The sequence below is a fragment of the Monodelphis domestica genome, chromosome 6 (assembly GCF_027887165.1).
Source record: "Monodelphis domestica isolate mMonDom1 chromosome 6, mMonDom1.pri, whole genome shotgun sequence".
NCBI classification, from domain to species: domain Eukaryota; kingdom Metazoa; phylum Chordata; class Mammalia; order Didelphimorphia; family Didelphidae; genus Monodelphis; species Monodelphis domestica.
Genome location: NC_077232.1, coordinates 246094883 through 246122529, shown reverse-complemented (window position 1 = coordinate 246122529; position 27647 = coordinate 246094883). Strand labels below are relative to the sequence as shown.

The window sequence follows — 27647 nt, the reverse complement described above, 5'->3', positions numbered from 1 at the left end:
ATCTGTAACAACAATTGGATATAAATTCTAATAGGCTAGGAGCTATATCATTGTCAAAGATGTATCCTCAGTTCCTGGCACAGAATCTTATTCATGATTAGCATTTTGGCTTTTTTATTCTATTGGATCACTAATCTGAAAGAATTTTATAGCACTTATCACTGGACCTTTCTATATAAATACTAGATATATGGAGTTGCATAGCTAACATAATAAGTCATAGAAGGTATAATTTATTTTTAATTAAATTTAATTTAATTGAAGTATGATATTTTATTAAATTCATTATTTTTTTGGTTCTAGGTATCAACTCTGGCCAAGGAGGCAGAAAGGACTTCCTATCGTCTTAGCTGGGGTACTGACCATTTAGATAATGTGGCTCTTTCTTCTAGTCCAATTCATTCTGGGTGAGTAAATTAGTTTTTATTTATCCAAACTAAGGGGTCAAAAAGACAAGAATGAAAATGACTACAGTTCCAAGTGGCTTTAGCTAATACCTAAGCTTAAAGTTGAGTTGACCTTTGTTCTTAAGAATTCCTTTAAAAAGAGATTCCTTGAAGAGCTCAGTAATTTGCTTAAGTGTATTTGAAGTATTATTTGATGAACCAAAAAAAAAAAAACAAAGTATATGAACTTTGAAAGAGTAGGCTAATTACATAAGGTGAGGTTCATTTTCAGCTATTTATTTTAATTCAACTCAATAATTTCCAAAGGGAGACACAATCTTAATATCATTCATTAGAACATAAATATTGTTTAGGAAAGAATTGTTTCATTTTTTTATTCCCAGAACCAAGCACAGTGCCTAGCACAAAGTCAGTGCTTAATAAATGCAGGTCGATCAATTAATTGATCTATATTAAATTTTCATCTGAATATACAAGGAAATGTGAGTGATGTTAATATGTTAAAAGAGACAATTGAATTTAAGCTCCTAATAAAAGAAACTTTGACTTTATATTTTATTAAGGAGCAAAATTAGTATAGACAGTAATGGGTCAATGAAATATGTCTTGAACCACTTCTTTAATAGGTTTTATCTCAAAGTTTGATAGGTAATAACTTTGAAAAGGAAAATTAAATACCTAGATAAAAACATTATTAATTTATTCATTAAATCCTTTTATTTTGTAACTAAAATTCAGAATTTTCTTATAAAATATTTAGTTTTGAATATTGTTTGATCCTCTGTTTAAACAACCCAATTGGACTCATCTTTCAATCTAAAATCTTCCACTTCTCTACAAAAATAATTTAAAAAAACACAAAAAAGTTTTGTGACTTCTAGAAATTAAAACTAGTATTAATAATAACTCATATTTACATAGCATTTTATGGTTTAAAAAGACTCCTCATAATGCCTAATTTGGTTCTTACTTAAGCAAAGCAAGTTTTATTATCCTCAATTTACAGACCCAGAAGGGTGAACTTTGAAACAGCTAGGTGGCTCAGTGGATAGAGCACTCAATATGGAGAGGAGGAAGACTGAGTTTAAATCCAAGCTTATATATGCCCTTATGAGCAAGGTGACCCTAAGCAAATCACTTGACTGCTGTCTACTTGAGTTTCCTCATCTATAAAATAAGGATAATAAAGTACCTGAGTGTTATGAGGATAAAATAATGTTTGTAAAGTACAAAAGTATAAAGCACTGTCTAAGTAACAGCTATCATTATTATTGCTCTGAAATTTCCATTATGATTATTGTGTTATCAGCTTAAACAGCTAGTGGCAGAATTGGGTGTCAAGTCCAGAAAATTTGATTCTTAATTCCAGTGCTTTATCAATTACTAAATGTTTACAGGCTACCTTGATGTTGGTCCAGGCAGTGAATTTCAGTGAGGTTTGAGTTAAGAAAATATTCAATGGACATTTGATTTTCAAAGCAAAACTGGTGGTGATTATCCACTTTACAAAAGGATTCTTCATTTGAGAAAAGGAATTTGGGGTCAATTTCTTTAAATTAGTGGTAGTCTATCGATTAAAAATATTCTATTTAATCACGTCAATTTACAGAAAAACTTTTCAAAAGTTTCCTATTATAAAGCAAAATACACCTATTGTTTGAGCCTAAGGTGTGATTTAAAATGAAGAATTTAGTGGCTGAAAGTTAACATTTTTGAAGAATCAAGAACTTTTTAGAATCTGATGTCTAAAACGTGTATTTTTCCTGGGAGTTTCAGTGTTCTTGGGCAGGTCTTCTGCATCATGTGTGGGAAAAAGCTTCCTCTAAGAGGAAAAACTCTCAGTTCTTCTAATTAGATGAAACATCTAAGGAACCAAAATTTCCAACATTTTTTAGGATTTATGAGTTCTTGAATTCTTTCAGCTGAATTGAACTAATGGAAACCTTTGTTTGTGCAAAGAACTCAGTCTTTCCCATTAAAAAGTCAAGACAAAAAAGTGCTAAATACAATATTTTCTCTATGTCTTTAGTAATAATATCCTTTGCATTATAACTAACAATGGCAATCCTTGCCATTGGTCTATTCTCAGATTTCCTCAGGTGTAATGGTAAGAAAATCGGGCCTTAGAGTCTAGGTTCAAACCTTACCTCTGACACTTGTCAGCTTTATCACATAACCTCTCAGTATCCCCGCTCCCCCCACAAAGTCTTGTCTATAAATTAAAGAAAGTTACTAATTTGAATTGGCAGATAAAGCTTCCATACCAGGAGCCTGTAATGAGTCTTTCAGCATATTTTTTCCTGCTAATCTAATATTATCAGCTTAATCAAGTAAAGTGTTGAGTAATTTTGGAAATCTTACTGATTCTGAGGTCCGTGCCATTTTAAAAATTGCCTTGATATTAGTGTATAATAGGTCAATAATGTGTACCATAGTAATTTTTTAGGTCATTCCAAATTCCCTGCCTATTTTTAGTTTTATATGTCTTTAAGAACAGAAATCATCTTTACCCTTTAGGGATACCCATAATGTACCCTAAAAGGACTTGCACAAATATACACATCATAACATGAATGCCTCTGAATTATAATATGGGACATCATAATTGTTAAACATTTTAGGAATATGTCATTAATTTTATTTATTTTTTAAACCTTTACCTTTCTTCTTAGAATCAATACTGTGCATTGGTTCTAAGGAAGAAAAGAGGTAAAGGTTTGGCAGTGAGGTTTAAAGCATGCAGGGTCACACAGCTAGGAAGTGTCTGAGACTAGATTTGAACCCAGGACCTCCAGTCTTCAAGCCTGGCTCTCTATCCACTGAGCCACATGTCACTAATTTTATTCATGAATCTCTGTAGAGGATACTATAGAATGGCATTATCTTTTTTTAAAAACCCTCTCATTGTTAGAAAGAGGTAAAATGACTTAGTGGAAAGAGGTCAAGTCTTAGCATTGGGAAAACCTAGATTCTAGACCTGCCTCTCACTTGTCCTAGATGTGTGATTACTGTAAGGAAGTCACCAAACCATTCAATGCTCTACAATTGGCCAGTGTGTGTCAATATCAAACTCCTTTATAAAATACAAATTCTGAACATTGTTAAAAGACAGATTCTAGCAACCATTTCTACCAAGTTATTTTCTTTGTCAGTTTTCACGAGAACAGAAATTTTAATTAGAAGGGTTTGTCATAAAGTCATTCTTTAAAACACTTTAATGAAAACATTCTTTAATTATTGATTTATAGAATATAAACTTATGAATGGAATTAAAAATTTTAATTGGTAGCCAATCTGAGTGCATGAGACTCAGTCATTGTTTCTATCTTTTCTATATCTCTATCTATGCATGTATGTATATGTGCTCATATACATATATATGGTGTGTGCATAAATATACAATATATTTTAGTTGCATTCTTTTCTGATTTCTTTCTTTATATTTCACTTTATCCATTCCTTCTCTGTGCTAAAGTCTCTATTCTGTTGCAGCCGCTCATCTCCGTGTCTTGATCATGACAGCAGCAGGTGAACTTGTGCATAATTTCTTTTTCTGAACATGTCGCCCATTTTCCCCACCTCTTGAATCATTTCTTCCTATCTTCACCTTACCTCAGGATGCTTTAGTGTGGGGCTATGTAGGAAACAGATTTGTCACCAGAGAAGGCCATTAGCCATCATTCATCTTATTTTTTGGAAGGAAGGGTAGCTATTTTTTTTTGTGGGAGTGTTATTTGTATTTAGGAAGGAGAGTGCTTTAGACAATGTGGATCATATGCCAATACTTCCCAGTTTCCTCTCATGAGAAGAAGCTCTGTAGCTGAACACAGCATTTCTATAGAAGGTATGCAGCTTGGTTCAGTTATTTTTAAGTCTTTTAAAGGATTATAATTTTAAGTGGCAATGAGCCAATCCTAGTCTTCTCACCATATTCTAGTGGATTGTGTGATTTCCTTAGTTTTTATGCATTTAAATGAATACCCTTTTGGCCATTTCAGAAAATTATCTCACCTCACAGTAACTTTTCAATTGATAGTCGAATATGTGATCAATTAAATCATGTTAATTGGAGAGGTTTTTAAAAATCAGTTAACAAGCATTTATTAAGCATCTACTGTGTGCCACACACTGTGCTAAGCACTAGGGATACCAAAAAAAAAAAGGTTGTATTGATATTATTCCTCAATTATATAGATAATCATTCTTTCCCTTCCACACTCATCCTTTTGTAACATCATAGATGATCAGACTGCATGAAGAAATAACCTAAATATTCTGATTTCAAATACCACAAAGTATTATATTCATCTCTAGGACCACCTTTTGTTGTAATTTCTATAGCACTTGAAGATTTCCAAAGCTTTTTTCCTTAGGACAGTCCTGTAAGGTCAGCAGTGAAAGTATTACCATCACTCCTTTATAGAGGAGAAACTGAAGCTTTTAGAGGTGCAGTGACTTACCCTAAGCGATCAATCCATTAGCATTTTTAAGATCTGGGGATTCACCCTGAATTCAGATCTTCTGATTATGAAGCCAATTTTTTGTCTCCTACCCTTTGTTTTCTCAAGCAACAATAAAACCAAAATGCCATTAAATACCTGGTGGTGACAGTGAATGGATTTTGAATGACTTGTTTCTTGTACCTAATTTTTATCAATCTATCAACTCATGAAACCCAAAGGAATCTTTAAGATGGGGAAGAGATAGATAAGGTTGTTTTTTTAGTATCATAAATATCAGATTTACCCCTATATTTTCTAATTGCACTTTTTTGGATCACTGAAGCAACCTGATGATTTTTTCCCCCTTACTCTTTTACCCAGTCACTAACTTGGAATGTCTTAATTTCCTTTCCCTCTCACCCTTTCCAATCCTGACCCCAGTCTTAAATGAATTAAAAGTCTATGTACCTAAAAAATGAGCAGATTTGTGGGGGAAGAGTATAGTGTTCTCCAAACTGGAATCATTCTCTTCTGCTGCATTAACTGAAGCATGTAGCCTTGTTTAATCCAGTGGGATCTAACTGTAGGCGAGTGGTCTGCTTAATGATACTGTGTTGCTTTTGCATTTTTCTCTCAAATTGTGATAACTTGCAATATGTCACAATTTATGAAAAATCCAGTGTGATTTGTATTTTTCATGATTGCTGAATTTCGTTTGGAAAGTAAGTCATGTATTTAAAATTTAAGCTAATTTCTATGCTATATTTTTGTTTGTAAAGTCCACTTTGGGAGCTATATCATTTAATATTTAAGTATCTAATATGTGCCAAGCACCATGCTAGGCATTTATAGTTTTCTACAGAGCATCTTAGTTAAAAGTTTTAATGATAACATAGCAAAAAATTATAAATATCTATACACATATATATGTTTCTTGCATTAATCATGGTCAATTGATTGCATTAAATATCCCTCCAGTGCTTTTCATCAATCATTTATAATTTTAAAGTTTTTGTTAACCCAATTATTATTAGGATGGTACCCCAATGTTATTTTAATGCCTTTTGTAAAGAACTCATTAATTGAAATGAGACATATACATTACAATATTTAAATATTTTGAGTAATATTTATGATTGTCATACATGTTTGAATATATATGTATGTTGTATTCATACATACCAATACGATCTTACCCACACATCAACATATGTGTCTAAATCTTTATGACATACACAACTGCTCCTCAAATAAGATTCAGAATATCCCTCCCAAACTTTACTTGGACTAATTGACACCATTCATAATCACTTTGCAATACAAACATAAGGAATGAGAGTACAGAGAGAATAAACATTTATTAGGTAAGTGTTCTATGTGCCGGGGAACTGTGCCAAGCACTTGAAGAATATTATCTTATTTGATCATCATAATGAACCTGTGAGATAGGTGCTTTTGTTACTCCATTTTTTTCAGTGGAGAAAACCAAAGCATTTTGCCCAGGGTTACACAGGTAGTAAGTGTATGAGGAAAGATTTGAACATTCAGAGCTAGAAGGGACTTCAAGGTTAGTCTAGTCTAACATCCTTCTCATTTTATAGATAAAGAAGTTGAGGCCAAAAGTAATTAAGGGATTTATCCAACAATTCACTATTAATTTCAATCAATATTTTCATCTAGCCAACTACCATCTATCAGTCTTCCACTTTGTTGAGTTTGGAGTACCAGATGAAATACAGAGACTCACTCTAGTGGAGAAATGGACCACACAATGACTTTTTTCAGGATCTCAAAAAATCAGACTTATCCTGATATTTTCCACTTTACATTGTTGATCATTGTGGATCATTGAAACAATCTAATTAAAACATTTGAAAATTGTACTACTCATTTTATTTCTTGTTTCCCTTCAATACTGTTTTTCTTATTTTTTAACTTCTTATATAGATTTAGCAATAACTTTAGTCTCTATTTAGGATTTTAAGATCATAGATTTAGAGCTGAAAGAGACCTCTTTTGGTCCAACCCTTTCATTTTACAGATAAGGAAAGAGAAGCCCATAAATGTTAGGTGATTTGCCAAAGATCACACAGGAAATTAAACATCAGAGGTAGAATTCAGGTTCTTGTTAATCTATCCTTTTTGGTTTTTTTTTTTAAACCCTTACCTTCTATCTTAGAATCAATACTGTGTATTGGTTCCAAGGCAGAAGAGTGGTAAGGGCTAGGCAATGGGGGTCAAGTGATTTGCCCAGGGTCACACAGCTGGGAAGTGTCTGAAGCCAGATTTGAACCTAGGACCTCCCATCTCTAGGCCTGGCTCTCCATCCACTGAGCTACCCAGCTGCCCCTAATCTATACTTTAAAATATATATATATATATATAATATATATATATATATATTAGGTTTTATAAGATATTTTGTTAACTCCTTCATCTGAGTCATACTTTATATCCTCTGGTGGTTTTTTACGTTTTGAATTTTAAAACAATATCATATCCCTGGGCATCTAGGTGGTAAAATATAGTGCCATGCTAGAATCAGGCAGACCTATATTCCTGAGTTCAAATCTGACCTCAATAACTTGCTTTAGTAGCTGTGTTACCCAGGGCAAGTCATTTAATCTTGCTTGCCTCAGTTTTCTCGTCTATAAAGCAAGCTGAAGAAAGAAATGGCCAAACCCCAAATGGGGTCACAAAGAATCAGACATAACTGAAATAATTGAACAACAATAAATCATATCCCGGGATGAACAATAGTACATAAAACATCTCCCTCAAACCTCTTCCAGAAGCAAGTTTACCAATTCCTCACAGAATTTCTAAAAAGCTTAAGGTTGGAAGTGGTTCCAAATGATTAATTCCAACCCAGGAAACCAGGATCTAGAAAGAGGAATTTATTTGCCTAAGGTCACACGGATAGGGCAAACCAATCATTCAAAGCCTTCTCTCTTCTGAGTTCCAGTGTAGTGCTCCTTCCACCACCATATCCTTATAATATCTGTCTTAGAACACACCAGGATTCCTTAGTAACTGTACATTTGTGTTAGCTAATCTAGAAGTCTTGTACTCTTCTCTCTCTCTCTCTCTCTCGCCATTTCTTTATTTTCAACACAGAATCTTGACTCTAAAACATATAATTATTGTCCTACCTCCACCTGTATGATACTAGTCCTTGGGCAGATTTATTTTTATTTCATTTTTGATAGAAATGGTAGAGTCAAACACTTCATTTTCCTCATTCCTGTCTTCTGGCAACCCATTTTAATATAACAGAAGGAAATAAATGAATTTTGCCCTGAAATTCCTCAAGAAAGAATGGTCTATAGAACCCATTAGAAGTTACAGCTGTTTTCCATCTTGGAACCATTGAGTAAAGCCCTAACCTTTGAAAAACTTGTCATCTCTTTGACTGTGACAAAATCTATATGGACACCAAAAACAGTCTATTGCTACAAATAAAATACCTTTGTACTCCACAATCTCTCCTTTTTTCCACATGTAAGCATAGAGTCTTAAAATGGACTTGACCATAAACTACCTCATTTCAACCAAGAAAATCCATATCAAATATCCACTGTGTGTGAGGTAGACTTACTCTTTTAAGAAATGATGGTACAAAGCTAGAGGAAAATAATGGCAATCCAACATTATAAGAATTTACTCAAGTAAATATGAGAGGGTACAGAGTGTGATAAGAAAAAAAGAGATATTCAAACCAAGTGATATGAGAAAATGTGGGGAAGGAGAGATTACTTTCATGTGAATGAGGGAAGGTTTCAAGGAAATTGAATTGAGTCTTGAACGATGAGGATTAGAACAGGCAATGAACAATGTGGAGAGTGTACTTGTGAGACATGGAACAGAGCATATATACAAAAGTGCACAGAGCTATAAGAGGGAAAGAGGGGGTATGTAAAAATAGGTCTATAGAGGAGATAGACGAGAGTCAAGAACATCATTAGAATAGCCAGAAGGAGATAGGGGCAACTGTGACAAATGCCCCAGAACAGTCTACAAAAATGAAGATGGGGGAAAGACCATTGGATTTGACAGTTATAAATCACTGGTGTACTTGAAGAGAGCAAGATTATTAAAACATTTATTTTTGTTTAATATATTTCACATTTGTTTGGGAAATAAAGAGGGGCTCCAGAAATGATTGGTGTCCTTAAAAAGTTAAAAACATGGAGCAGTTAGAAGACAAAGGAATTTAGAGGAAAGGAATAACTGATCAAATACATTTCACTAGGTCATGATATTACTATTAAATCGTACATTAATTTATGATGACATCACATAAATATAAAACCATCAATATTGAGTAAGGCTCTTAAGTATACTGAAAATTATTTCAGGGGCTGCTACGCGACCCACTCCAACAGGATTGGAGATGGGAGACCCTGGGTTCAAATTTGACTTCAGATACTTCCTAGCTGTGTGACCCTGGGCAAATCACTTAATCCCCATTGTCTTCTTAATCCCCAAACCCTTGCTCTTCAGCCTTAGAACCAATACTTAATGTTGATTCTAAGAGAGAAGGTAAGGGGTTTTAAAGAGGTTTTAAAAATATTTTAAATGATTTGTATTAATAGAAGTAGCAGTTTTAATGATAATAGAGGATGCCCCATAACATGGGAACAGAGAAAGCATTAGCAATCGCATAAGGTTTAGAAGCATTTTATGGCCACTGGATGAAACTTTAATAAATCTTTATTATCATGGATATGCAAGATTTTAAATTTAGTACAAATCTCTACACAAATACCATAGCCAGAGATGGGGAAAAATGGAAAAAACTTTTGCCAAATTAAAATCTTTATCATTCTTGTTTATTCTTATGAGTCCTAGAGTTTTTTAAACATTCAAATAGAAACAATTAATTTAAGGCTCATGCTTAAGGGTTAATAGTAAGAGATGAAAAGCAGCCAACATTTTCTTATTGTTTTTTAATAAGGAAAAGAAACATCAACCCTTCAGGATGAACTATTGATTGTACTCCCCAGTTTACACCTCACACTAAAATTTTAGAGGGCTGGGAATGAATGAATGAATGGTAGGTGGTAGGCTGGCTGCTGCATGTGTGGGAAGGTCTGTGACACTTCTTCATGGGGTTTCATTATGCATGACATGCTTTGGAAGGGCACTCAGTGCCTCCTCATCCATTTTCGTAGCCAACAATGGGATTTCTGTTTAACAGCATGTGGAATGAGGTTTCTTGTGTTTGGATATGAAGTGGATGCTAATGTTTCTTTTCTGGTATGCCCTGAAAGAGAACATAACTGTATCGTGTTTGTATCATATAATTTATTTGTATGACATCTCTTTCTGTTTAAAGTGTTGTCATGGATACAGTATCTTAGATGGGATGATTCTGCTGCAGTTCTGCCATGACTATGCTACTAATATAGCTGTAACATCCCTACCACCTGCATTCTTATTTTCCCTTTCCAACAAACCTCATTAAGATGCTATCAGAATTTTATTCAAAGGGCAGGTCATTTAAGGGATATCGACTTTACTTGTATGCATATATGTAAGACCTTTGTTTAAGTGCTGTTACTGTACAATAGAAGAAGCCTTGATGCGTGGAATACATAGCAGAGAGATGCAGAAAAAGCTTAGAATGGGATAAAGATTGGTAAAAGTGATATCAAAGTAGGTTACTTGAGAATAATGACTAATGTACCTCTCTGCCTCTGCCTCTCCTGGAATTTTCCTTTTAAAATTATTTGAAGAGTAGCTGGATAGTTCAGTGGATAAAGCCCAATCTGTAGACAGGCGGGCCTGGGTTTAAATCTGGGTTCAGATATTTCCTTAGCTGTGTGACCCTGGACAAGTCACTTAAGCCAAATTGCCTTGCTCTTACTACTCTTCTGTACCTAGCATTGCTTCTAAGACAGAAGGTAAGAGTTTAAAAAAGAAAAAGCAACAAAATCCTGTCTGAATGAGTTAGGACAGGGTCCTTGTTATGCCAGGTCTTTTCATGAACCATTAGAAAAGCAAAAAGAATGGGGATATTTTTATATGAGTCAGTGATTAGCTGTGATAAGCCACTTAGCTTAAACTACTTTATGGAAAACCTCATAGCTAAATGATAGCTAAATGAGCCCCAACTTTCTTGAATCTATATTTAAAAATATTAGAATTAGCTTAAAAACATGGAATGGAAAGAATTAATGTTGAAATTGTCCCACTCTTGTCCTTATTTTTCCCATTGTGTTTCCATCAGGGGAGATTATGAAAATTATGGGAGTAAAGGCAATGACTGATTTAAAGAATTAGCAGTTTTAGGTTTGAACCAATTAATAGAGTCTATTCAAAATTTTGCACTCTGATAGATTTTGAAAACCAGTAATGTTCCTCAAATTTGAGGAAGTCAGGTAAGACTGCACATGCACTGATTTGAGACTCACGTTCTGATTAATAGAAGAGGAAGTTAGACAGGATCTAATTTTAGAAAAGAAATTGTATCAAAAACCTGTTGAGTGCCAATAGATCTTCCGTCCCCAATAGACTACCCACACATCCCATCTAAATGTGGTCTGTCAAAAGGGTTTGCTTTAAACACATGCACATACTTACACATAAAGAAGCCAAGATATTAGCAATAGACCTATCCATTTACAGAAGAATGAGAATACACCAATACATTGGTAAAGTTGCTTTCTATTACTCCCTTCCACTTCCTTCTTATTTAAATTAGACATATTTTTATTCCCAGCTGACATTTCGATGTCACCGTTGTCAACATAAATTAGTATAATTCCTTTTGTCGGGTACAAAGCATCTAGGATCACAGGCATTGGTGCAAAATAGGATTACTCATTCAAACCAATATTTACCGCTATGTATCTAAGGGAAGCAGCATGTGGTACTGTGCACATTTAGAAAGGAAAGCATTGATTGGGAAGGAATAAAGTATACAAAGAACACTAAAACAGCAGAGTTCAACATGCACCCAGTATTTTGCAAATCCATTTAATGTGTTTCAATTTTTAGTTTCCTGGTTAGTTTTATGGTGGATGCCCGAGGTGGTGCTATGCGTGGCTGCAGACACAACGGGCTCAGGATTATTATTCCACCTCGGAAATGTACCGCCCCAACACGAGTCACTTGCCGACTAGTCAAACGCCATAGACTGGCCACAATGCCCCCAATGGTGGAAGGAGAAGGCCTGGCCAGCCGGCTCATTGAAGTTGGACCTTCTGGCGCTCAGTTCCTTGGGTAAGAGTTTTTAACGAGCCTTTCTGTCAATCGTGAAAAAGCTTACATCTTCTGTTGGAGATTCCAGAAATAAAACTGAAGATGGTAGTGGGCCATTTTGAAAGCAGATTGGCTCATTTGGGCATACCATAACAAAGGTAGTAGCCCATCAAGGATGAACTTGGTGCAAATGCCTTGTAATTCTAAGTAATCATTTATCACTTTTGCTTAAAATGGCAATAAGGTTCATTATGTTTGTAATGGGTTGATTCAATATCGTAATTGTTGCTGGACTTCTAACATGGAAATCATGTTCTTGCTGGAGGTAAGTAAATATTTACTTTTTCTATTTAAATTATGCCTGTTTAGTGCAAAAAGTACAAATCCAAAATTGTTGTTAAAGTCTGCTCTAGGTGTAACCCTGAATCACTGGATGAGGACCTTCAAGGTGTAAAACTGCATTACCTTAGGACAAGGGTTCTTAACCTGGGGTCTGTGAGCTTTAAAAAAAGGAGGGGGGAGTAATCTGGGTCCTTTATTTGATGCACTTAAAGCCATTATTCTGGGCAGAGGTCCATAATTCAAAAATAAAATAAAATAAACAAGGTTAAGAACCCCTTCCTTAGGATCTCCAAATAACAGAGCCTTTGTGATTCAAACCACTCCCCATCTCCCCAACCCCCAATCAAAATTGCAACTTAGAGCCTTAGAATTACTATGGCAGTTTGTTTAGTCATATTTTACTGGAACATTGGGAGATTGAAACTAACTGCTGCCATGCTCATTTTAGCAATTTTGAACCCAAACCAGCACTTTCCTGTCTTTTGTTTATTTGTTCAGCTGCTATCCTATGAAGTGGCATCATCCCAAGGTGCCAAAGAATGAATAGCAACTGCTGACAACTGGCAAAAGAATGAAATTGGGGGAGAGGGAAAGGTTTCAAAATGTTTTGAAACAAATCAATTGTATTTAAGTCCTGTCGTTACCTGTCAAAGCTTGAATCACTGGGAAGGAAGCCTGGGGACCACGAGTCCCATTACCTTAGTTTGATCGTTGCTGCACCCAGTATTCCTGCTTGAGAACCCAGCCAGTTCTGAAGCCTTGAGATTTGGTGCAGATCTCAAAGCATCAAACAACTTTCATAACTGGAAATAGGTTTGTCTGTATTTCCCAGTTACAGAAGCCATTTTCCGTATCCCTTAAAAAACAAAACCAAAAAGCAAAAAACTGGCCAATTCTGGGTTCAGTCATAAATTTCTCTAATGGTTGGTCATTCCTTAGTTGTTCTTTCTCCACACCAGTCTCTTTTCTTCTCTCACAACCTCAGTTGATTCCACCATTTTTTTTTATCAATCTCTAAGTCTGTTGAGAAATATCCATGAAAACTCATCTTCCAAACCATCTCTACAGAGTCAGAGTTGTTATTTTTTTTTATAACATTCCTAACACCTTGGTTATCTCCCATGGGGCAATTTTTTGGGGGAGTGTCCTAGCAATGAAAATGAAGAGTGATAGGTCTACCCAAACCGATGCTTTCCCACTCCATTTGCACCTCCACTGTACGCACTGGGCTCCAGTTGCTTAGGCCTCGTGAGTCGTGGAGGGAGCAGAACCTAAAGGCAGTGTGAAACTTTACTCCACTCTGTCCATTAGACCTTGACACTGGTTTCTGTGGAGGAAAAAGCAAAAACAAAAACAAACACAAACAAAAAAAAAACAATACATGGAGCTTACTTATGTTCTTTCTTTCATTGCTGCTTTGGATGTACTCAGTAAACTTCACCTGCCAACGGCTCCTCCCCCACTTAATGAGGGAGAAAGCTTGGTCAGCCGAATCCTTCAGCTGGGGCCTCCTGGAACCAAATTCCTTGGGTAGGAGCGACTTAAAACAAATTGATGGTTGCTGGCCTTCCCATTCTTCTCTCTCTTCTGCAATATTATTTCTCTTTATGTCATTGTGCCCATGACATTGTCCCTCTATATGATTTAAATTCTGTATATCTTACCTTTAGTGGGCCATTTCTGACCCTTGTGGTATGTGGTTCTTTTTTGTTGTCGTTGTTTTGAGTGATATGTTTTAATACTCTTTTTTTTCTCAAAGTTCTGTGACTTTTTTTTTCGTTGAAGCATGAGATCTGCCTAGTTGTACTATGTGCCATTTATGATGTTGTTGGATTGAACATAAAGTCTGTAGCAAAGCAACCTGGATTTGAATCAGAAGCCATAAGGAAACCTTGTGTGCTAAGAGAGCATAAAGCTAAAAAAAAAAAAACAAACAAACAACAAAAAGGCAACACCCTCTATGGGATAGTGCATCCAGTGGAAGTTAATGGTAATAGGCATATGACACAATTGGGCAGAGTTGATCATTCCCATTGGTTAGTTTCATATTGTGGAGATATGCCTATTTTTTTCCTTGAATGGAGAAAATACAAGCAATCCATGAATGCATGACTCTCCATAAATAATGAACTCTTTCTACATCACCCTATATAAAGTTAAGTACTTCAACCTGTGAAGCATCCAAGCCCGCCATCTTCCCTCTTAAACTACCATTTGTCCTTCCTTGTCTGCCACCCTCTACCTTGTTTAAGATGTTTTAAAGTAGAAATTCTAGCACTGCCCATGAATTTATTTGGTTAAATGTACTTTCCATATATTAAAAAAAAAAAGGGTGCAGGATGCACACTTGGATTCACAATACAGCATCATTTGACTTAAGGCAACATCTACCTGAAGCATGGAAGGGTGGATGGGGTTGGAGGTAGTTTCTTATGCTAGAAAATACTACTTTATGGTAATGTCTTCCTGATGAGAGCCAGAGAGCTGACCTTGATGTGCCTGCCATTAGAAAGAGAGTAATTCCAGGTCTCTTTGGAACAGACAGAATAGAACTTCTTACTTTGCCTCTGGGAAATTTCTACCTATATTTAACATGCTATGTTGCTGTGCCAGGCCTGTGATTGTGGAGATCCCTCATTTTGCGGCTCTTCGAGGAAAGGAGAGGGAACTGGTGATTCTTCGAAGTGAAAATGGGGACAGCTGGAAAGAGCATTATTGTGAATACACAGAGGATGAATTGAATGAAATTCTAAATGGCATGGATGAAGGTAATGAGTTCTTGGAGTTTAAAGAAGAGGCAGATGGAAATATTGAAGCAATTTAATCTCATTGAATTTATTTTTAAATTAAATTTTCTTCTTAAAAATTAAAAAAAAAAGTTATTTCTTTTCTCCATCCTCTTCTCCCAGAAGAAAAAAAGAAAAATGAAACCCGTTTAGACAGATATACACATGAAGTTAAGATAAAACAAATTCTCACATTGGTCTCTCTTTGTGAATATTTGATTCCTGACTTCTCCATTGGCAGATGCATATCATTCTTTATCACTCATTAACTTTCCAAGACTATTTTGTAACATTTTTTTTAAGGTTCATTCTCACACATCAAGAAACACATTGCTACCTCCTAATGATGATACGCTACAAACACTTGAGTATGGTGGGGAAAATGCTGGCTTTGGAGTCAGGAGAGATCTGACTTTAGATCCTGGCTGTGATATATATACTAACCAAATATGGGAAAATTCCAAGTGGCCCAAATCTCAATTTCTTCCTTTATAAAGTGAAATTTTTAAAGGTTATCATCACTCTCTTGACTTTGTAAATAAGATTAGAGTCATCATTCTTCTCTCAATTCTGTTTGAAGCATTAAGTTCAAATACATTCCAGACTTGTGTGAAGAGGCTCTTTATTTTCATTTTTCCTGTAAACTCTGTTTTAAACTATAGATTCTTCTGATAAGCCCAAATACATTAGAATGTTTTCTGTAAGATACCCTTGATATGTAAAGATGGGTCATTTCTTGTCTCAGTGCTTGATAGCCCTGAAGATTTAGAAAAGAAACGGATATGTCGCATCATCACTCGAGACTTCCCACAGTACTTTGCAGTTGTGTCCCGTATCAAGCAAGACAGCAATTTAATTGGACCAGAGGGAGGTGTGCTAAGCAGTACCGTGGTATCCCAAGTGCAGGCTGTCTTCCCCGAGGGAGCACTAACAAAGAGGATCCGGGTTGGTTTGCAGGTGTGTATCATATTTGGGATACCAATGATTCTGATGAATTTAGTCACATGAATAAAATCTGTAAAGATGCTCAATGTAAATTCAGAAAAATAAAGTTAATCATAAAGCTCTTTGAAAATATGAACATTTATGTGAATAATATGAAATGAATAATAAAAATAAGTGAATAATGATAATTAAACATCCAGCAAAATCATTTTTTCCAGAAATTAAACAAACTAATATTAGGGCAAATGGGGAAAGTTGTTTGTTCATTTTGGGGAGGTTGAGGGGGCTAAGAGATGGTTCATAATGTGAGTCAGTATTCAATTTTATTTTCAAATTTTTCCCCTTTGAAAAGGCCCAACCTATGCACAGTGAACTCATTAGGAAGATCCTGGGCAACAAAGCAACTTTCAGCCCTATAGTCACATTGGAACCCAGAAGAAGAAAATTTCACAAGCCAATTACAATGACAATTCCTGTGCCCAAAGCCTCCAGTGATGGCATGCTGAATGGTTTTGGGGGTGACACACCTACTTTAAGGTTACTATGCAGCATAACAGGTGAGTTATAAGACATCACCAACTTTTATGTTGGATGTATAAAAATACTGGCTCAGCTTCTCTTATGACTTATGAGAGATGGTTCATAATGTTCATAATAAATAATAATGACTAACCTTATATATAATACCTACTATGTGTTAGGGATTGTGCTAAGTGCTTGACAATTATTTCATTTGATCCTCATAACCTTGGAAGGTAGGTACTAAAAGTCATAATAACACTTTTGTAGGAACATGGACTAAAGAAATTTTAATCAATCATCACTTGGGATGGTTTTCTTTTATATATTAGGAGGGAGGAGCAATCACAATGATCTGTTTCTCACCTTTTTTTAAGCCAAACCTTCCAATTTATAATCTTTCCCATCTTTAGATAAGTCTACCTCAATAATAAATTTTTATAAAATATCTTTTTCTTTTTCCTTTTTAACATTTTTATTTATATCACATATTTATTATAATTATATATTTAATATTTCTAAATATTAATATTTTAAGATTAAAATTTTATTTAATATTAACATTAAATTTTAATACTTTTAAAGGGATTATTTAGTAATCCCCTTTCTCTATTTTCACTTTTTATTAATGTAATTTTATACATATGTTATAGACCAATATACCCAGAAAATAGCCTTTCTCTGCATAACACTAAATCATTTAGAAGAAAAAAAATCAGACAAACAACTCTGAGGTTTAATTGCATGATGGATGGTAGAGTAAATCCAGTGGAACAGATTATCATTCATCCATTTCTTTTTTCTTTCATCTTAAGTACCAGTCAGTCTCTTGCAAATGCAATCAGAAATTATACAAAATGGTAATCTGCCTAAACACCCCATCCTTTAGACTTGTATACAGAACAACCAAAGAATCAACATTAAGTGACTGCTAAGTAAAAGTATTGCCATGAAAGTTGAGGATAGAGATGCAAGAATGAAGCAGTTCCTGCCTTCAAGGAGATTACCTTATGCTAGAGATAGGGGAAAATACAACATATTTGCAGAAGAGTAAATTTGGGATATGCCACAAAATATATATGTAGTAATGAGCATATTAACTGGTGCAAACAGGACAGATTTCTTGAAGGAGTTGGAATATGAAATGGTCCTTAAAGGGACCACAAGCTTGGGAGGAAAAATATTCCAGGCACAAGGAATAACCTTTATCAAGGAACAGAGGCAGGATATGGAATGTATTGTATGAGTAACACAGAATGTATGGAAAGGAGTCATAGTCTAGAAGAATGATGTGTTCAGACCTGAAATTTTAGAATATCAACTTGGCAGCAAAGTGGAAGATGTATTAGATACAGGAGAGACAATGGTTGCATGGAGAACAATTTTTGTAATAGTCCAGGTGAGATATGAAATGACTGTGGTATAAGTTGTCAAGAGTGGATTGACATGACATAGTAGAATCACCAAGACTTGGCAACCAATTGTCTACAAAGACTGATTGAAAATGAAGAGTCACAAATGAGTTCAAGATGGAAATCCTGGGTGACTAGAAAAATAAAAGTGCCACTGAGAAATTGGGAGGTTTGTAGAAGGGGTTTACTTAGGGGAAAGAGAATGAATTCTGTTTTAGACTTCTTGAATTTGAAGTACTTCTGGATATCAAGGCAGAGAGAAATGTCAGGTGAGGTAGTGGGAAACAGACTAAAGGGTTATCTGAAGATTTGTGAGGCTTCTAAATACAGATGATTGTTGTATCCATGAAAATTGAGATTTTCAAAAGAAAAGAGAAGTGGGTGGGACTGTAGGATATATACATGCAAAGGGGACAGGTCATGACTGATCATTCTGTAAAGGAGCTAATATAGGATGTATTGGTTTGATAGATTTAAAAAGGAATCATAACAGAGTGGTACCTTGAGAACCCAGAGGAGACAATAACTAAAAGGAAGAGGGGGAGATCTTTGTCATGTATTGGAGAGTGATCAAGATTGGATACTGACAAAAGACAAATAAAAAAATGAAATTATTGTTATTGTCTTTCCAGGTCATCTTTAAATGTCTTCAGGATGCTTTGCCTTAACTTTGATTTCTTACTAAACTTTTTGTAAACATACTTTTCTAGGCAATACTGTTTTTAATCCTGTACTACCTTTCCTCATATGACTTTCAAAATAAGTTTATGTTCTAAATAGGGTGTTGCCTTGGCAAGAAAATTGTTTTCTCACCAAGAAAGTTTTTAATCTTTTGCTATATTCTTGGTGGTAATTGACTTACATCAGTTACGCTTTCCTAGGAAATTATGAGAGTCTGTTGTTTTATCCATTTTGGATTTGGGGTATCAAAAGCACATTTAAGTGAGTCAGGTTGGAATTGATGTATTAGAAAAGGATACTGTGGAGATATTCTAGTTGTAGTAAATGAGATACTCTGGCTTGACTAGAGAGATACTACTAGAGGGCGTATTCTGAGGTTGCCAATTGATCACTACTGATGGCTAAAAGATCAACATTTTTCCTATCCTCCACCTCCCTTCACCACTCTCTTCTGAAGCCTTTAGCTCCGCCCCTCCCCCATCCTTCCCTGAGTGGACTATGAGGTTTATGAAGAAAAACTCTTTTCTCTTCCTTTCTCAAGTAAGGGGGTTTATTGGGAACAACAGGACAAGAATGGAAATTGAGGTGAGAGGGATGGGGTTATCCCTAATCTATAATGAGGGTTGGGAGGATTTTGAGAAAGATCAGTCCTGTCACATCTGTGACACGAGTCTGTCAATGAGATGGGAGGATAACTGTTTAACCTTCTTTCTTCTTCCTTAAAACTCAAATCTCAAAGACACCAATATCTTCTTCACCACACTTAGCCACCAACAAAAGTTAATTTCTTCTCAGCCTAGCTCCAGAAGCCCACCCAAGGGTCCTTCAGCCTATGATAGAAGCTAACAGGGGACCTGTTCCCAGCTTCTTCCCTCTTCAGCCTGGCTTGACTCCAACTGTCTTTCCTGGGAACATTCTATTCAGAATGTTCTTTTTTGATTGACAGCTGAGGTCCTTTACTTTGTTTTGCATGCTTGGCTTGGCTTGTAAACCCCTCTCTTACACATTGATGAGACCTCATTTTTATTGATTTTGACTATATTGTAAGGCTCTGATGATTTAGCAATGATTTCTGTGTTCTTAACTATATTTTTAAAAAAGGAATCTTCATTTTTCAAATGTTACTTCGGATTTTCTTATTTAGTACCTCCTAAATATCTACTATATATATGTGTGTATATGTTATATATATAATTATATACATATAATATCTATCAATATAAAATAAATAGATATATAAAAGTATAGCATATTTATATATATGTGTGTGTATATATATGTTATATATATACATGTAAATGTATCTCTCATTAGAATATGAGCTCCCTCAGTTAATGGACCATATTTTTGCCTCCTTTTGGATACTCAAGCCCTTAGCACAAACCCTTCAGCACAATGTAGGTAAGCACTTAATACTTGTTGACAGATAGATGATTAAGAAGTCCATAGGCTATTTTGTTATGGTATATGCACAAGGTGTCTTGTAAGCATTTTGGATGCTCTACTTAAGAGAGTTCTCTTCCAATTTTCCCACAATTATGAAAATGCTTAGCAAGGTTAATTATACTATCTTTAATAGGAAGATAATCATAAACATTTATACATTATTCCTTCTACCAATGTAGAATTAATAGTCACCAGGTTGGCTAGGGAATTGTATAATTGGAGAATGCACAAGATTCAAAAGTAGTTTTCAGAGGCTAACAATTATTGTTTAAGCCAGATTATTAAGCGGAAAACTGATATCCCAATGACCCTTGGCATGTTACTATCTAAATTCTGTTAACTGAAGCAGCATGAACTGCCTTCTTTTCATTGTATTATTTGGTGGTTGAGGTGTAATGAACCCTAGCATTGGAACATTTTTTGTGATTCTGTGGATGGAGCTTTTCCTGATCTTTAATTTGTGTGTGTGTGTGTGTGTGTGTGTGTGTGTGTGTGTGTGTGTGTGTCCAATTGTTATTATTTCAGGTGGAACAACTCCAGCACAGTGGGAAGATATCACAGGGACCACACCACTCACATTTGTCAATGAATGTGTTTCCTTTACAACCAATGTGTCTGCCAGGTATGGTGATACACAGGAAGTTTCTGCTACTGACTTTGTCCCCTGAAAACTGGCTTTCTTACTTTGTTTTATTCCATTGTCTCAGAGAAAAAAGGCTAGATATTTTCTTATATAGCATGGGTTGAGTTTTATATGTTAAACAAGATTTGTCAGGAGAAGTAACAGTGATAACATAATGAAAAACATGCCCCCATTACAGTCAAATATAAGGAAAATGGATAGCATCCTGCTCTGATTGGCTCATTATGGTTAGAAAAGCTGCCAGCACTTTTCCAAAGGCTCACAGGTCTCAAGCTGGAGTTTCCTGCTGTCAGCAAAACAGCCAACACTGCTTAAAACAACAAAACTATGTGAGTGAATATCCTCTGCATGATAACCCACAGTTTTAAAACAAACGATGGAAGACTTCCAAAGGCTTGTTCCTGTAGAAAACAGCTGCATGACTGTAGAAACAAAAAGAGTATGAGGGACTTACACTGTGTATTAAAAGCAAATAATTACCTGTACTTTTTGTAATGATAACTAGAATTTATATAACACTCAGAATTTTGCGTATTTGAGTCTTAAAACATCCCTGTGTAGTAGTTGCTATTGTTAAATGCATTTCACAAAGAGATATGCAGAGTCACATAGCTCCTGACTGTCTGAGACAGGATTTGGACTCAGGATGTCCTATACTCTCTCCATTGCATCACCTGCCTTTTTCTTCATTCGTATAATTGAAGAGTGGTACTAGATAATCCTGACAGTTTCTCCACCACTTTAAAATTCTGTGATCGCTAACAGTTTCCAATGAGCAGAGGAGTCACAGGTTATAGAAGGAAAATGCAGTTTTGTTTTTACTATAGATTGGTGTTGGAGGTAAAAAAATACAAATTTGAGTTGTTTTGTAGGCAGAAAATGTTTTGAGAATGGAGCAATGGAAAAGTTCAAGATTACAAAAGTCTTTTTAAAACTTTTGCGGCATTCCTAATGGTATAAACTTTTGGATGGCTTATGAAAGAAGCTCCCCCTAAAAGGGCAAATGAAATAATCAATAGCTTTTCCTTAAAGATGAATCCTATTTCATCCATTGCTACCCAGCACTTATTGAACATCTACTACGGGTAAAGAACTCATTAGCGTTATGTTCTTTCCTTCTTTAGGTTCTGGTTGATAGACTGTCGACAAATTCAAGAATCTGTTACTTTTGCTTCCCAAGTGTATAGAGAGATCATCTGTGTACCCTATATGGCCAAATTTGTAGTTTTTGCCAAATCACAGGATCCCATCGAAGCACGGTTGCGATGTTTCTGCATGACCGATGACAAAGTGGACAAGACCCTGGAGCAACAGGAAAACTTTGCTGAGGTCGCCAGGAGCAGAGATGTGGAGGTACTGTTTGCACAAAGCCAGATGCAGCCCTTAGTGTTATCCAACCTAAATAGATGGAAAGCAGAATGAAAATAAAGATGAGTCCAGACCAAACAACAAAACCACAAAATAACCAGAGCTTGGGAAATTAATACAAAGATTCCTTTCATCTGCTGATTTGAATGACTACAAGTCTATAGCCATTCAAGATCAGTGATTCAAAAATTCAGATGAATTTGTAGCCAATACTCATATGAAATAAGCATGGTTTTAGTAGATGTTAAGGATATTGGGTTCTTCAAAGGGAAAAGTACAGTCTTTCTAAAAATCTTTTTAAAGTCTTTACAGAATTTTATCTAAAGACATTTGTTTTGGGATAAGTGGTGAATCACACCCCCTACAGAATTAGGTTCTTGTTTTTAAGTTTTCAGATTACTAAGAACCTGAGAAATGTACCTTATTCTTGAATTTATGAGTATTCTTTTTTTTGTTAATAATGAACTTTTCCCTTTACTTTAGTTTTCACACTATAACTCATCTGTCTAGTGGCATGATCTGAATCTCAATGGTACCAAAGTAACTCAGTTTAGTCATTTTAGTTTGGAGAGCTGGATTCATTTTTTTTTAAATGCTGGTATCTTTACAGGATCCTTTAATAGATTTAAAAACAAGAAATTGCATATCTACAGAGAACTTGAAAGGCCCCAATCATTTGAAACTTCCAACTAGTCATAAAAAGGTGTAGATAGTGCTAGATGTCTGGCATCAGATTAATTTACATAATTATTATGACAATTTAAAAGTCATGGTACATGCATATACTCAGAGAACATTCAATTCCAGGTAAATGTTCAGTTATCATATCTATATTAAACAAAAATAAAATTGTACTTGCCTTAATATATTGTTTCTTCATCCCCTTTCTCCCAATTCTTCCATAGGTATTAGAAGGAAAACCTATCTACGTGGACTGCTTTGGGAATCTGGTACCACTAACAAAGAGTGGTCAACATCATATATTCAGTTTTTTTGCCTTCAAAGAAAACAGACTTCCACTATTTGTCAAGGTAATAGCATAAATGCAGTTGCATTTGTAAACTTAAATAGTTCATGTTCCTGGGACATGTTGAAGCACATAGAGCAAATTTGTTCATCATATTCAATTTTATTTGTTGAACATCTACTATGAGTGAAGAACTCATTAGAGTTATGCTTTTCAGATTTAAGTGATATATCTTAAAAATTCCTTAGATTTTTTTAATGAATATTAGCGAAGTGAATAAGTTTTTATTTAGTGCTTTCTAGGTACCTTACAAATATTATCTCATTTGATCTTCATAGTCCTACAAGGTAGGTGATGTTATTATCCCCACTTTTCATTTGCCCAGGGGCTTACAGTTAGTAAGTATCTGAGTTTGCATTGAACTCAGGCACTCCTGACTCCATACCCAACGCTCTATCCTTGGTGCCACCTAACTGCCTAGTGATTAAACTTCACAAGTAAGCATGATTAGAACTCAGTTTTCAAAAAGGTGTGTGAAATTCAACAAATCTTTTAATTTCAGTCTTTTGGAGAGAAGAGGGATGGATTCCACTCAATGATAAACTTTCTTACCTGCTCATACCCTTCACATCCAGTAATTCTTAAGGAGAACATCTTCTAAACCCCATTTCCAACCCTCCTATATTAAAGTTTCAACCAAAGATGATTCCTTCCTTCCTTCCACTGTGCCCTCTGGCAAGCCTGTTCTATAGGCAACAAACTTCCCTTTTTCCTTTGTCTTTTCTTCTTCCACTCTTTCCATTTATTAACAATTACTGAAACCTGGCTCTTCCCAGATAACACTGCCTCCCTGAACACTTTTTCTAGTACTGCCATTACCTTTTTTCCTCATTCTCTTCAGATCACTGGTAGAGGTCAGAGAATAGAAATATTCTTGCTTCCCATTGTCACTTCCATGTTCTCCCCTTCCCTTCCCTTCATTAGTTAGTAACTTTTCTTCCTTTGAGGTTCATGATATTCATATCTACCACCCAACTAAAATCCTACTAGCTGCTATCTACAGATACCCAAGTCATTCCCTTTCTCATAGAGTTAGGTATGTGATTTAAAGATTTTCTCTCCTTCTTGATTCCCACTCTCATAATAGGAGACTTCAGTATACATATTGAATCTCTCTGAAATATTTTAACACTCAATTCCTCACCATATTCATCTCTCATGATCTGTTTCTCTACCACACACAAATATACCATGCAGGAATTCCAAATCCCCTGATGTGACCATAACCTATTGGCTTTTCAACTCTCCCTTCCCTTACAAAACTCTTTTTTTTCTACATTATGACCTTCAGTCTCTTGACCCCTCAGTTCTTTTCTAGATAATCTCCCCTGTAATAGCCTCTCTTTCTTCCACCTTGATTTCTTGGTAGATCAATTCAACTCTACGCTGCCCTCTTCTCTTAAATCCTAACCCCCTTATCATGCTGTTGATTATGCCCTGCCAAGTCTTGACCTTAGATCACTTCCAATATTTACTCTTACATGTGTGCTACTGAATGAAAGTAGAAAAATAACACAACCTTTCTGACAAAGTCTGCCACAGATTTGTATTACACAACTTCAAGTGGGCCCTCATTGCTACTAGGCAATCCTGTTCTACTTTTTCCTTCTCCAAACTTCTCCCCACTCACTCTGTTAAGAACCAAACCTAAACCTAAAACCCATAACCTAAACCTCTATCCATTTCAGAGTTCTTAATCATTAATGATCTATGTCCATGTTCATAAACTCTTAAACTCCTTTATCTAATCATAATCTTTTATTTTTATTTTTAATCTTTTAGTATTTTATTTTTTCCCTGTCTTAATTCCCCTAAGCCTATTCTGTGTCTTGTGGCTTCTCATCCCTCCACCTCTCAGTTCTTTCTCAGATCTGGACTCCTACACTAGCTCTCCTCTCCTCCCTTAATTTCTTGGTGAATGAGTTCAATTCTATACTGTTCTTTCTCAAAGCCATTCCCTTAGACTATTCCCACCATTGTTGCCTATACTGTTGAGTGAAGCTAGAGAAAATTACAAAACCATGTTGACTGGTTCCACTAGAAATTTGTTACAGAATTTCAACTGGATCCTCCCTGATGCAATTTAATTCTTTTATATCTCCCAAATCCCCACAGTGGGTTTCTAAACCTTTGATGGCTTCCCCTCCTTCCACCACACCATCTAAGAACCTTGCCTCATATATATAGAAAAAGTTGAGACCATTTGCTGAAATTTCTTTTCCCTCTTTATTTGACAAAAATCAGATGATCCCCCCCCCCTTTCTCCTTAATTCATCTCTCCAAAAGGGCCCTTAGCATAAAGCTTGAAACTTAGTAGAGCTCATGATATGTTTCTTAACTCTCCAATTCTAGCTCTACAACTAAGATACTGTGGTCTTTTTTTTAAAGCCCTTACTTTCTGCCCTAGTAACAACTCTAAAACAAAAGGTAAGGGTAGGCAATGGGGTGTTGCTCAAGTCACCCAGCTGGGAATTGTTTGTGGCTAGATTTGAGCCCAAATTCTCCTGACTCCATGCCTCAAATTCTGTCTACTGAGCCATCTAACTGCCTTTCCTATGGTCTTTAATCCTATTTAATTCAAGGCATAGCAAAGGTAGCCAACGTTACAAACTTTTGGTTTCCAAAAATTACACATCAGAACCACTGGATAGAAAGGAAACATAATTTTCTTTCATCTGTCTTTCAACCTCTTCATCATTTTCCTTATTTCATAATACATTCTAGTAGGCTAGATATCTAAATGGACATTTACCCTTGAGTTAGACTTGGGTACCAATTGCTCTTTTCGATTCCAGACCAATTACTTTTGAATGCTACTTTCTCACACATAATTAAAATTGTCACCAAAAACTATAAGCCATGTCTAAATAATAAATCTGATTTCTGAATGTATACAAAGATTCTGAATAAATGTATCTATTATATAATACACATACATGTTAAGATACATATTTATACATGCATGTGCTGTGGGATGGGCCAGGCTCCCACAGGGGATGGGATCTTGGAGGTGGGATGGTGTCAGCAGAATGATGGATGGGACACAGCTTTTGCATTCAACCCACAGCACAAGTTTCACAGGATAAACTGCTCCACCTTGGCTGAGGCCTGGCTTTATTTTATATCTTCATGATCACACATCTACTTGGCACACAGTTTCATTCTCAACATGTATGTTTCCATGAAACCTAACAACAGACAGGAAGCCTAGGGAGATAATCAATGAAACATTTTTGCTAAGTGCAGGATAAGAGGGTAGAATCAACATGATCCAGATATAGGCTAGGGAATTCTGAGCACAGATTTGCCAGAAGTTTTTATGCCTAGAAAAGAGGGTCCTATCTAATTGGGTATATAAGAATCCTTAGGTTTAATTTTGTAAGTGGGCTCTCCTAGTAATATACTAGTGGGACAGAGTGGGACATCTGTATAACCCTGCAAGCATGTTGCTCTCATCTGTTTTTCCTGGGGCAAATTAAGAATAATAATCATAGCAATTCCAATAATAAGGGGATGTTAATAAGGAAAGTCACTTAGGGGGGTTTCAGTGGGTGTTTCCATCCTTCCTAGGGACTGCTTTGCAGTCCCCAATTTCCACGTAGACTGTGTCAAACAGCGTGGTCTTTGATGGCTCCTGGCATACATGTATACACACATACATATATATATATATATACACACACACACACAAAGAAAGAAGATTCTCTGCCATCAGACTTGGCATTCTAAACTTTTCTCTCTTAATAATTTTGAATACTGTCTAAATGAAAGCAAAGTAGGTCTAAACTCCAAAATCCGTTTCTATGCCCTCCCTCTTTTAGGTACGGGATACAACTCAGGAACCTTGTGGAAGACTTTCATTTATGAAGGAGCCCAAATCTACAAGAGGATTAGTGCATCAAGCAATCTGCAACTTAAATATCACATTGCCACTTTATACTAAGGTACCATCTAATATAATACAGCAGAATCTTAACTAACATGGAAGGAGATTTTTCTTCGGTATTATGTAGTAAGACAAAGGCAGCTAGTGTGGCCATATAGAGTTGATTATTTATCATTCTCAATAGCATTTCTACTTCTTAACCTAAGGAGTAAAAATAGCAGCCATTTTTATTTGTTCTATTGCCAGAGCAAATACTTCGAACTAAAAAAGGAAAGATTCCTCAAGATTTGTGTGAGCCCTGAAAAAGGAAAAAATTCTGGTTCCAATAATTAACCATTTTAACTATTAACAAAGAAGCTGGTATTCTCTTGGTTATGAGGTTTCCTTCATTTTGGAACCAGTGTGGTCTATTCAGTCCCCACAAGATATTTTGATGCTATTAAATTCTATTTCTTATGTTGAACATCTACAGGAATATTATAGATTTTAAAATCAGGGAAATCTGGTATTTTCTCTTCTCTTCCCTCTCTCTCTTCT

The 27647-nt window shown here is 35.6% G+C and overlaps 1 protein-coding gene across 50 annotated transcripts in view; it reads left to right on the top strand.

Annotated features, from left to right (window-relative positions):
• Window positions 1-27647, top strand: part of ANK2 (ankyrin 2) — a 765649-nt gene that overhangs the window by 696515 nt on the left and 41487 nt on the right. For 24 of the 50 annotated variants that reach the window (XM_056803048.1, XM_056803045.1, XM_056803029.1 and 21 more), the window contains 9 exons: window positions 304-407; window positions 11852-12076; window positions 15011-15165; window positions 15929-16140; window positions 16481-16685; window positions 20712-20808; window positions 21954-22182; window positions 23103-23228; window positions 27046-27168. In XM_056803048.1, coding sequence (XP_056659026.1) covers window positions 304-407; window positions 11852-12076; window positions 15011-15165; window positions 15929-16140; window positions 16481-16685; window positions 20712-20808; window positions 21954-22182; window positions 23103-23228; window positions 27046-27168 — 1476 coding nt within the window. Of the gene's footprint in view, window positions 1-303; window positions 408-3899; window positions 3936-11851; window positions 12077-13828; window positions 13928-15010; window positions 15166-15928; window positions 16141-16480; window positions 16686-20711; window positions 20809-21953; window positions 22183-23102; window positions 23229-27045; window positions 27169-27647 lie in introns of all 50 variants that reach the window. The other 26 variants (XM_056803053.1, XM_056803039.1, XM_056803022.1 and 23 more) reach the window with 3 other exon arrangements.